General features: G+C 38.3%; 1 protein-coding gene across 2 annotated transcripts in view; it reads right to left on the reverse strand.

Moving 5' to 3' along the window:
• nkain4 (sodium/potassium transporting ATPase interacting 4) overlaps positions 1 to 12,500 on the reverse strand; it is a 61,941-nt gene that overhangs the window by 31,848 nt on the left and 17,593 nt on the right. For both annotated transcript variants that reach the window (XM_084428975.1, XM_084428976.1), the window contains exons 2-3: positions 7,507 to 7,644; positions 144 to 224 (exon numbers count right to left, since the gene is read on the reverse strand). In XM_084428975.1, coding sequence (XP_084285101.1) covers positions 144 to 224; positions 7,507 to 7,644 — 219 coding nt within the window. The remainder of the gene's footprint in view (positions 1 to 143; positions 225 to 7,506; positions 7,645 to 12,500) is intronic.

A 12,500-nucleotide genomic window follows, 5' to 3' on the forward strand; every position in this document is an offset into this window, starting at 1 on the left:
TTGGTACAAGTACAGCTAGTCAGAGAGTCTGTAAAAACATCCTAAATGGTGCCATTTATCTGTAAAACAGGGTCATTAAAATGCCTCATACTCCTAAACATTAGCAGCTGACCCATGTGTGACTTTAGGCGGTAATCTCTTACCTTCGACAGACCTCCAACCTCCAGGTAGAAGCAGATGATAAAGACGTTCCAGGCCACCCACACTGCTGTCCACACCGTATACTGTCAAAAAGATGGACAATTCAACACACCGCACTCAAAACACAGGCTACACTCTATGAAACACGTGAAAATACGGCAGAATGTACTTTGTTAACATGGGATGTTTTATTGTAGAGTGGCCTTTTATTGTGGCCAGCCTAAGGCACACCTGTGCAATAATCATGCTGTCTAGTCAGCATCTTGATATGCCACACTTGTGAGGTGGATGGATTATCTCGGCAAAGGAGAAGTGCTCACTAACACAGATTTAGACAAATTTGTGAACAATATCTGAGAGAAATAGGTCTTTTGTGTACATAGAAAAAGTCTTAGATCTTTGAGTTCAGCTCATGAAAAATGGGGGCAAAAACAAGTGTTGCATTTATAATTTTGTTCAGTGTATATTGCTTAATTATTCAACGTTTCTGAACAGTAGTGTATTTGTTGTGATACATAAAATACAGTTTTAAAGGGATAGTTCACAAAAAAAAAGTCATCATTTACTCATGCAATTATAAACTTGTATAACTTCATTCAGAGAATAAAAGAAGATATTTTGGTGAACTTTTTTGTCAATACAATGAAAAAGCTCTAAAATAACATTGGACCCCATTGACTTTCATAGAATGAAAATAATATATATTTGTATATATTTACGTTCCACAGAGGAGTAAACGCTGACAATTTCCATGTTACATCACATTATATCAATACGGTTATTCACTACCATAGTACAAGTACCATGGTATTACCATCACTGAGCCTCTGTACCATCACATATGAGTACTCTTATGCAAGGGATAACTGGCAATTCTCTATCTAGTTCAAACTTAACCTGTTCCAGTACCAGTGACATCAGAGCTGTTTTCTCAGAGTATACGGGAAACAAGTAGATGCTTGAAAACATCCGCAGTGAGTGTGTTTGGATTTAACGCCCTTCTTTTAAACAGGCTCTTATCTTTTAACTCCAGATTTGTATCTTTCTTTGTTCTTCTTTTATAGCAGAGTACATCTCATTTGAACACCAAGCCTTGTGTCTTCCTGGTCGTTTGTACTTTTGTTTCCCACACACAAACACAATACAAGCCTATAAATCCCATTGAAATGTAAATCTGAATTAGTGCTGCTTGTATATAAACTCTCAGAAAGAGAAAAAAAAATGTGTTTTGTTAAAATAACGAAGCAGATAGTACTCATGGGGAGTCTAAAGAGAATACAGAAATGTATGCGGCACAATTGTAAAAATGGATCTCAGGTTTCCTGTCAGTCCCTTATGGAAGACCAGCTTGAGACTGCTTTATAGAAAAAGTTTCACCAAACTGCAAAAGAGATGTTTTTCAAAACGCCCTCCACTGGGAATTCCTCCACTGATATACAAAGATCAGAGGAATGCTTTGTCTGAGGCTTTTTTTGCATTGAGGATAACTGAGCTTACAAAGTTTGAAATGGAGCAAACTTGCAAAACTTGATATGGAGCCAATGCCAACCACTTATTAAAGCTCCATTCAGTAACTTCGGGATTTCTTCGCTGTATTCTCGCTTTTTGCTCGCAGGTTTCTCTCTAGAGCTCCCCCCACAGCTTCTGAATAGATATTTGACAACACTGTTGTAAAAACTCATTGGCTATTCTCAGACACCAGAGGCTAGCAGATCAACGACATCAAAGCAGATGGGATATTCTTTAAAACGTCTTCTTCATTCGGGTTCGAACAGCGTGAGGGAGCGCAATAATGACGGCATTTTAGCAGATTTCTTTTGGCCGTAAAGCAATTGTTTACATCGCGAGACCTGATATCACACGAAACTTCCTGACGCGGCGGCCGGCGGCCCGCCACCCCAAAGTTGCAAGTGCGTATTTTCCGCTCACGGGCACCAGGGGGGTGCGAAACGACCACCATTCAACCCGAAATAAGTAATATAACCATTCCAATGACTCCGAAGCTGTTCAGTTAAAGGTATAGCGGAGGATTTTCTTTTTCCGGGTGGGTAGTGTAAACTATTGGTCCACCTAAGTGTCAATCATTCTGGTGATATGTTTACGTAAGGCCGTCGTACGTGCTCGTCCCTTAGTTTTCGCTTTCTGCGCATGCGCACTTTCAGGTGTTTATGTGTGGTGGTGAGCTAGAGCTACGGTTTAGGCCATTCATTGAAGCTCGCCGTTTCACCGGGTCCTTTGAAAATGTCTGAGGGTCGCAAGAGAAAAAGTTTGTACGAACTGTATGAGAAGAAGAGAAAGGCCTCAGAAGAGAGAAACAAGATCAGAGTGTTTTTGGGAGATTGTTTCACGCGATGGCGTGCGCCGAAAACACAGGTTGGGCTTCCCACTGATGCCTCAGTTTCGAAGTTTCTACTCGACAGGTAAAGTTTGGCATGCTATTTGGAGAAAAAGTGCAAATCTTCTTTTGGAAAGTAATCTTGTATGAGTGATGCCGACAGCAACTTGTAAACAGAGCGTGCACGAGGAGAACCTCGCACACGTTTAATAGGCGTTCCCTCTCGGGAGCAGGTAACGTTAGAGTGTTGCGCATGTGCATTTTTTCAAAAAGTGGAGAGGGCGGTTCTTATCTAAAATTCGGAAAGATCCTCCGCTATACCTTTAAGGTAAAAAAAGTTACTTAGTTCACCTTTAAAGAATAACATTACATTACATTATCCATAACATTACTAAAGATTCATCCAGCCACAGAGAAAAGTAGTCCCACCTCAAAGGACAACTTAGCTAACCTTACAGATCAAATAACAGTGACTTTAACAGTGCTTTTCTGCTCGTAAACGCTCGGGTTCAATTGCCTCGTTAACTTACACTGTAAACATGTTACTGTAAATGCTCTTAATTTTGACTGAGGGATGAGTCAATTAACCCTCAAACACATACCTAGAGTCTTTATTGACACGGGACGTCATTCACTACCCTCCCGCTCATTCATTTTTTAAAGTTAGACATCAACCTACTCAGTATTCCTCAATCTATTCATTATAAACAATATAATCAGAAAATACATATATAAAAGTATATGTCTGTTTTCTAAGTAATGTTTGTAAAAAGTGAATAGGGTCGCTAGTGACCCAAGTTTTGTAATAGTGTAAGTATATTTTTTCAGCACAACAATAATTGAATCTCTGATGAGTCAATATGTTCACCTTTATTCCGCAAAATGGCAATGTCTGATACACAATGATGAAGTGACGTTTCACTCATTGTTAACGCAGGCAGAAAAAATAGGAAGAATCAGCAGCAAAACGTGAAATGGCTCAGCGATTTACCGCAGAGCAAATACTGAACGCAATCAAAATATTGATTTTGAAGACGTTGAAAACAGTAGTTTTGAGAGAATATGGTGGAGATGATGAATATGAGCCAGATGCTTAAATGTACTGGGGAATGAGCTCTGATGGTAAAACACATCTGCTCAAATTAAACCCTTCTAAGTTCCAAAAGGTAACAAAATATGCTTTATTTTATTAATATATCAAGAGAGTTGTATACTATTGCGGCATTTACAGATCTATCATTAGATATAGATCCGGGCCAATAAAGTCCTGAATATGACAGAATGATTAGTAAAACATTTCTGCATTTAAGTTTAAGTTGTTTTTAACTCTTGTTTGACAGGATACTGTATCTATTCATGACTCAGAAACAAAAAAGACAAACAGGTCAGCAAGACTGAGACATCTGTCTCTCAGAAGTTGAATGTCTCGAAGGGAAACAATACACCTCAGACAGCATGATTCACATGTCAGATCACTATTATATAGTGACTAGTGTAATTCTAACCTGTTGTGAAGCAGAATGAGTCTCTATAACACATGACACGGACACAAGCCCGAGCAATACTGCTCACCATTCCCAGGAGTCTCAGAACCGCAAGTCTTGCTTCCAGGCTTGTCTATCATTTCTGTCTTCAACACTTTTTCACTGCTTTGTTCTATTCGTGGCTTCTCGACTTTTTACAACATGACTTTGGTTAACTTGACATTTCTACTCACCAATTTTGTGTTCGAAATTAAATCATCATCACATTTTAGTACAGTCAAATGTATAAGAACAACTCAGTGTTGTTAAGTGCAAGTTAAATGGAAAATAATTGCTTACTAAGATCTTGCTGTGTACTCCAATTAAATGGGTTTCAGAGTTTTATACACATTAGAGGTAGTAGAATCATTTACATTTAGGTGAAGAATGTCTTGGAAATGGATGACAAGCCACATAATGAAGTGTTTTGAGGTTATTCCTGCAGCTCAAATAGTAAAGCATGACGTTAGCAACACAAAGATCATGTATTTGATTCCAAGAAAAAAGCAAAAACTGATCAAATGTGTGCCTTGAATGCAATACAAGTGTCTTTGGATCTGTGTCTGCCAAATGCATACCTTTAAATGTGTTTTTTCGGGCTCTACTAGAATAGGTTTTCAAGCTTGAATGTTTAAAAACACATTATTTTTCACATATTTTCCATTGTTGCAGCTCCTCTCTGTCCAGTCTGTCAATAACACTCTGTTTAGTTCCTGACTCTATGAAGCCACTCCTTCTGAAAAGTGCACTGTGCTCTGATTGGTCAGCTGGACCAGTGTGTTGTGATTGGTCAACCACTTGCATGTTTCAGAAACGTCACGCCCCTTTACCATAACCAAATTTTTTAACACACTACTAACTCAAATCAACCAGGCTTCGTCCCCTATATTTAGCGTATGTCCTGGGAAGGAACTATTAAAATGAGGAATATTGTGACGCATTTGTTCCCGAAAGAAAACTGATATAAAGAATAACTCCCTTTGGAGTGACTTTGCAGAAATCTTTCCAGCTCAAACAGCAACATTACACACTAAAGAAATACAATGGACATAACAGTAAATGAAAAAGTATGCATTTTGCAATGATAAATGTTTCAAACAAAAGTAATTGGTTGTCACATGATTTTTTTGGAGGGTTATTCATCTTTTTAATACATTTTTGGCTGATATCACTTGTAGTTCATTTGTCACGTTAAATATGGGAAGAACATTTTATTGTGGAATACATTCTTCCATATAATATACAGATTTTGCCAAATTTAGTAGGTCATCGTTTTTCGAACCATGCAGAAAATCTGCATACTTTGTAAACTATACTATATTCATAAATAAATTATAATATAAATTAACGTAGCCATAATAAGAATTAGTATATTATGCTATTTCCAACAAAGCCGTGGTTTGGCTATATGTAAACTAAAGGCTATTGATTATTAAAGAACTGTTTGAATATTAAAATTCCTAAAATAGCTTGTTTCCCGTCTCATCCGCTGAACCAAAGGCTTGATAATCCTGTTGAACTTGAAGTGAAGCTGCATCGTGGACTGACCCAGCGAGGAACTGAAGGGAACTGGACTCTAATCATTTAATTCATGGTAATTAGTTGCAGATTTAGGGGATTAAAATGTCATACAATGTGTCAAAGTATAAGGCCGGTCCAGTGTCTGCGGGGAGTCCATTATCAGCAGAGGCATGCTGTCTTTGATCAACAGTAAGCAGATTTGCATGTGCCGCAAACATTATGTGCATATAAGCATTTCTAAAAACTGTCTGTCATAAAGGAACAGATCTGAACTGACACCTGTTATTAAACTGATTTTTAGCATGGTTTGGGGAATCTCACAAAACCTGTCAAGAACAAGAGCAATATTAAATATTATTTTGATAAAAAATGAAGCCTAGTTTTAGGACCACTAAGGTTTTTTTGTGTGCGCGCATTTCATGACAATTCCTATTATCTTGATGGAATATGAAAGGGATAAACGTACAGTACATCACCATCATCTTGCATCACCCTGAAGGGATTTATTCTGAGATAACAACCGCCTGGATACATTATCCCGCTTATTACACAGCTCTTGCCACATAAGTAAATAATTAGACATGAAATATTGATCTGAGACTAAATATTTTATTAGCTCTTTAAACGCAAAGCTTCCGCGGAGAAGTGGCAAGTTCAAACTAGACGGACATTTAAGAGATACGGTACAGTCATACCACTTATTGCATAGCATTTCACCACATAAATAACTATGGGGATAAGAGAAATTGATATTAAACTATTTTAAAGCAAAGACTACAGAATTACACAAGACGTGTCACTCGTATTGTTTTGAATGGGGAAAAGTGCAACACTCAATATGGTGGAATAAGTCCCGCCTTCTAAATAAGAGCCAATCGCCGACTGGTAAAGTCATCGCGTCACTGCAGCTGTAGTTAGAAGCTCTGGTTCCTATAGAAACAGTCAGACGCATTTCCACTGCACATGCGCATTAACTTGATCCAGCCTGAAAATGTTTGTTTTCTGTCATGATTTGAGCGTTTAGTAAACAAAGTTTATGAGACAGTTTCATTGGTGATTTGAAATATGAAATTTAATTGTAAGCTTGGCGAACAGTTTTGGAGAATTCGATGTTTCCCCATTCAAAAAGATAGGAGCTGCACTTGCATGACCGAGAGGCGTTTCAAAGATGGCCGCCGAGTGAAATGACTTGTCTTAAAGGGACTTTGTAAGACTTTGTCTTACCTGTTTGTTATCTTATAGCAATCATTGAAAATGGCAGCAGCTGCGTTTGTATGAAACAAGACAAAGTGAGTCCGCGATACCCGGATGACATAATTAAAAAACTACACAAAATATTGCTTTGAGTTTCAATGTTTTATTAGCTCACCAAACGCAAAACTTCCACGAAGAAAAAACGTTCCTAGCAAGCGTCTTAAAAAATCTGGATGAGCCTGTGTTACCAGTTTTTACTGGTCGTTATCAGGGAATAACATAACGCTGGATCGCGCGATTGACCAATCAGAATCAAGTATTCCACAGAGCCATGTAATAAAAACATTTACATTAGGGCTATTGTCGTTAATTAAAACTGATAAAAACATTTCTGTTAATTGAAATAAAGCTGAAATAAAATTTTATATATATATATATATATATATATATATTGAAAAACTAAACAAAAATGAGAAATGTTGAATGGCAATAAACTGAAATTAAGCTGAAACACTAAAACTGTTAACTTAAAATAAATATTAAATAAAAGTAAAACTGAAATGAAAAATAAATTAAACCTAAATAGCAATATTTAAAAGGACAAAATCACATACAATTACTAAAAATTAAACTAATATTAAATGTATTTGTGTGTGTGTGTGTGTGTGTGATATTAGTTTTTATATGGCAATTTCTTTTATTTGTATCACAGTCAAATTTTGGTGATAAAATGAGACCCGAACTGTTTTTGTGCAATTTACTTAGTTATGACTAATTAAAAGCAGCACTTACCACCACTATATAGCGAGGTCTGTACTGAATGGTGCCAAACAAGCCCAGGATGACAACCAGGATGTGGAAGAAGTTAGCAAGGATAGGAGCCCACTGATAGCCCAAGAAATCAAACACCTGCCTCTCCAATGCCACCATCTGAGAGAGAGAGAGAGAGAGAGAGAGAGAGAGAGAGAGAGAGCATATATTTACATGAATGATTCATGTGAGGAATGATTTGAAATACAAGTTTAAAGAATGCTGGTAATTTGCATGATAATTTTTTTCCATTTAGTCTTTGATCATTTTGGCTGGAGGACTATCAAAGTATATTTTTGACACAAAGAGACTTCTTTATGTGTCAAACTCTTAAACTGCAAACACTTTTTTGCAGAAACTAGAACGAGAGAACATCTCAGTAATGTTTCTTTCAAATTCATATGATCTGTGAAATAATAAATAATAATAAAAACACCTGGAGCGCAACATCAAACACCTTTCAGATGCACAAACCTTGAACAGAACAATCTTTATTGCCACACATTTGGAGTCGGCGGAAAAATTCCTGATCGTTTCAATAACGGCATACAGACTATCAGTTTTACCTGCATCTTACAGGCTTTTTAACCTATTAACTTTTTTAAAAAAGCTGTTTAGCACGACTTTCAGCCATAATTGTGGTTCCAGAGTTGTTTAGCAACAGACAACCAATCATTGACTTCTTCAAAATTTTCATTAAATATTCAGCGTCTAATCATATCGAACATGACAACCAGTATGCTTGCTTAGTCAACAATTTTTTGCTTTTCTGACTGTTGTTGATTATCACATAAAATGCAAAAATAACCATTGGAGAACATTTTTATTAGGTTATATCACACACACCTTCCTGCAACATTCTGGAATGCATTAAGTCCAAGAACATTAGGAATTGGTTTCCAAAGAAATAATCAAAGGGGAGCCGTACTAACATTAGGGGAACATTCTGTATTTGATAGGCTGGAGTGATTAGACATTCCCACAAATGAACAAGCAGTTATAAAACATCTGTGCTTTTCATGCGATCATGCGCTTGTCCAATTAACATAGTTAAAATCGCAGAAATAACAAATATGCAGTCAGTGTGAAATCTCATCATTAAAGTGGTTTAGAAGAGAGATTTTGATTGAAAAACTCCGCAATAAAACGTAAGTTTGCATTCACGTAATGGCTATTTCTTCAAACGCTCTTCACCTGGTTCAAAAGAATCCCCTATGAATAATAATCAAGCATCTCAAAGTGGCTCTTAAAACTAACACATCAAACAACTTTACTCAAGAGTGTGTGGACGGTCCCCTAATAGAGGAACACAAGGGTGGTGAGCTACAGACAAGTGGGCGCGTCCTGCTGTAAACGGCTGTTTAATGAGAATCCAGTGAGTGTGTGACGTGTGTCGCGAGCTGGAGGGCCGACGGCTGCGTGCTGTGAGAAGATGAAAGAGGAACAGAGGAAAAGAGGTGCAAACCTGCACTGCTTGCAAAAGAAAATGATGCTGTGATAAATGGTAATGAAATGGAAACAGTGTTGGTCTAATTAAACAACCCTCTTTTACACTTTTATTGAGAATTATTCTGCACTCTTAAATGCCAATTAAATGTCAAACAGAAGGAGATTAAAATATTGCCTAATTCACCGTAGTGATGCACGTAGGCGAGCTGGAGATGACAGTAATGTCAGTGATTATTAACACTTTTTCAAAAGCTATATTTTTGGGGTTTAAAGTCAACATGAAACAGTCCTCTATTGTGATGTACTGTATATCCGAGTGAAACCTTCTCAAACAAGTTCTCACTCTCAGAAAAAAAGGTACAAAAGCTGTCACTGGGACAGTACCCTTCAAAAGGGTTCTAATATGTACCATTTAGGTACTAATATGTACATGTTTGGTACCAATATGTACACGTCTGGTACCAATATGTACCTTTGAGGGACTTAAATGCACTCTTTAGGTACAAAGGTGTACCTTTTGAAAAGGTACCGCCACAGTGACACAGCTTTTGTACCTTTTTTTCTGAGAGTGAGTAATTTGGTAGCGTTAAAGAGCAGGATGGATTGTGATTGGCTGTCAATGTTTTGTTATTCATCAGCTGGAAAAAAATCGTTCTGAAAGTGATTCCAATGGTATCGTTTCCCTGTGCCAGTGTGCCGTTATCGTTATAGTTGTGATGTGGACTCTGCTATTCTTAGAAGAACGATTTTTAATACTATTATCATTATCGTTACGCTTATCGTCCTTGGTGTGAACAGGCCTTAACCCCTGTAGGAGACATGTATTGAAACCACACATAATGTTTGTTACCAGCAGGGCTGGGGGAAAAAAAATCGCCAGCCAAAGTAACACAGAATGATCAAAACAGACTTTTTCGTCTTAAGGCACCATTCTAAGCAAGTAATTTAACAAATAAACTTGAAAGCACTTAGAAACTAGTCCCCTTCTATTTACTTCCTGTCTGTCTTGCTGACATTTCAGAGCTTAATGCCAGGAAACGCATCATCCCGCCTGACAAAGACCAGCGCCCTATATGAGCGCGAGTGCCAGGGGATTGTGGGACTGTCAGCACATCACAGACCTGGCAGACACAATTAAGCATCTGCCATGATGGCTTGATCAGAGCTGAACGTCTTGGACAATGTGTGGAGCAGACAGAAGGAGGAGATCACACACACACACACACACGAGTGGACGGGGCAGGAAGTGACAGAAAACAAAGGGAGTGGGTGACGGATGAAGAGAAAATGACTACAGATGAGAGTCGAAAAAAAGGATACAATGAGGAAGATGAAGTGGTGGGGAAACAGACTGGTGGGACGTCAATGAAAATAAGTGACAAATGACTGAGAGGGAGAGAGAGGATAAAAAAAGAAACTGACAGATCTGTTCCAGTAGAGTCAGTGTCTGCATGAGGGATAATACAACTTACAATAAAGATTTTTGGAGCAAGTTGTTATATTTTGCACAATAAGACCAGGACCATGTACTAAGAAATCAATTAAAAAGCCTATTTTCCCAAACCCATTTTTCATTTCATGTTTACTTGGTCTCACTATTGCTTTTTTTAAATTCAGACTTACATTTAGCACAGATATTTAATGGCCAGACTCTCACTCATCAGTAAGAAACACTGAATACTGACTACAATCCAACTGCAGTACTCACAAGCTAATGGTGTCCAAGTTCTCGCCAGAAAGACGAATCAAAACGACTGAGACCATCAGTAATGGTTTGAGAAGCCAAAATCTGGGAAAGACTGTTATTGGTCAGTGCTGGAATTTGGCAGGTGGTGCGATTGTGGTTGGAAAGTTTTGGAACGGCTTCGGTGTTTATGTGTGATCTATCCAGCCTATAGAGAAGCGTGTTGGGTTGGGTTTTGGGGTCGTCCGGGAACGGACTGAACAGATTAATCTGAGAAAATGTGGTCGGGTCAGCTGGGGCTGAGGGTACAGGTCTCAAACTATTTGACTATTTGAGACGTCAGACTAGAGAACTTCAGGCTTCCTCTTCTCTGTATTCTCCAGCCACGTAACACAGACTTAAAGAAGAAAATCAGTTTCTACAGCATAGACAGTCAGGTTTTATGAAAAGCTCATCTTACAAACAATGAATTCCCTCATTAATACCTGCCACATGCTGTGCGATTTCGGCAATCCAATAATAAGATTACAAATCACACTGTACGACATGGATCTAATAAACTTGGGTGCGACGTATGTAGACTGTACGATGATGACAGCTATTATAAGTTAGTATAGAAGAATAAAACGTCATCATCGTGCGCTAGTGGTAAACAAATAGAGCAAGATGAATCACACTTTAGCAATTGAAAAAAGCGAAAGAGGAGAATATGGACTTGGTCATGGCTAGAGAAAAGAAGCCAACTTGGCATGGCAATTTTGCAAATGGATCTTGAGGAAAGAACGCTGCCATGTCGCGTTGATCAATATGCCATTTCATGTTGCATTTTTATTGGTTAGTCAGTAGACGTGGGTTGTAGCAGCAAAAAACACTGTGAGGTGATCATGCTAACCTTCACAGACACAGTCTGCGATCATTTTCTGATAATCTTTGGTCGTAAGACCGTGACAACACCCGTCTTTGAAAATCTCTCACTGTACGACGTACGACCACCGTTTAGGAGCCACAACCACGGAAATTGCCACAATTGGTCATCTTTCGTCTGGGATGTGTACCAACAGGGCATTAGGCCTGTTCACACAAAGTCTGATGCTACTAAACAAAAGAAATTTTTACACCGGCACTGGCCTGCAAAAGACGCTTACAAGTTACAACTATACAGTAAATACTCTAGAAAGTGTGAGAAGTCAAGAGATGGCATGTTTAGTGTTTCGCACATGCAGTAAACAGCTAATGATGGAGGAGGAAACGCTCTCTTTGACTTGTGGGACTCATTAGCACGTGCAGGAATGGCGGAATGCTTTTAGGAGCTGAAAGATGAAGCAGACGTTCCTGGCAAAGTATTCCGATCTCCATCATATCAAATTCACTCCCGCTCCTTAAACCAGCCATTTCCCCTAGATTAGCTTCAGCTAGCCCACAAATCAACTTGTGTAATGCACCTTTTTGTCCCTGATCGATTGCCATGAAGCCATGCGCCGCTGCGGTAATCATCTGTTTAAATTGGAGCAAATCCCATAAAGTGTGTGTGTAATCCTTCAAATGATTCTGAGAGGATTTTTACTACTAGGGTGTGACAACAGAGGTATTTGGGAATAGTCCAATGAGAGAGGGAAAGAAGTTTTCCATCTCTCAAGTAACAATCAAAAGAGCTTTTGTTCACCGCTAATAAATCTGCACAGCTTCTCAGTAAACGAGAAAAATCCTATTATACAACCTATTATATATAGGCCTACTTTATGCAATATGCAACCAACATTTGAACTGTACTATGCTACATTTTTATCACATACACTACCATTTAAAACTTTGGGGTCAGCAATACTTTTTTAAGAGATTAATA

Source organism: Rutilus rutilus (assembly GCF_951802725.1).
Source record: "Rutilus rutilus genome assembly, chromosome: 13".
Classification (NCBI taxonomy): Eukaryota; Metazoa; Chordata; class Actinopteri; order Cypriniformes; family Leuciscidae; genus Rutilus; species Rutilus rutilus.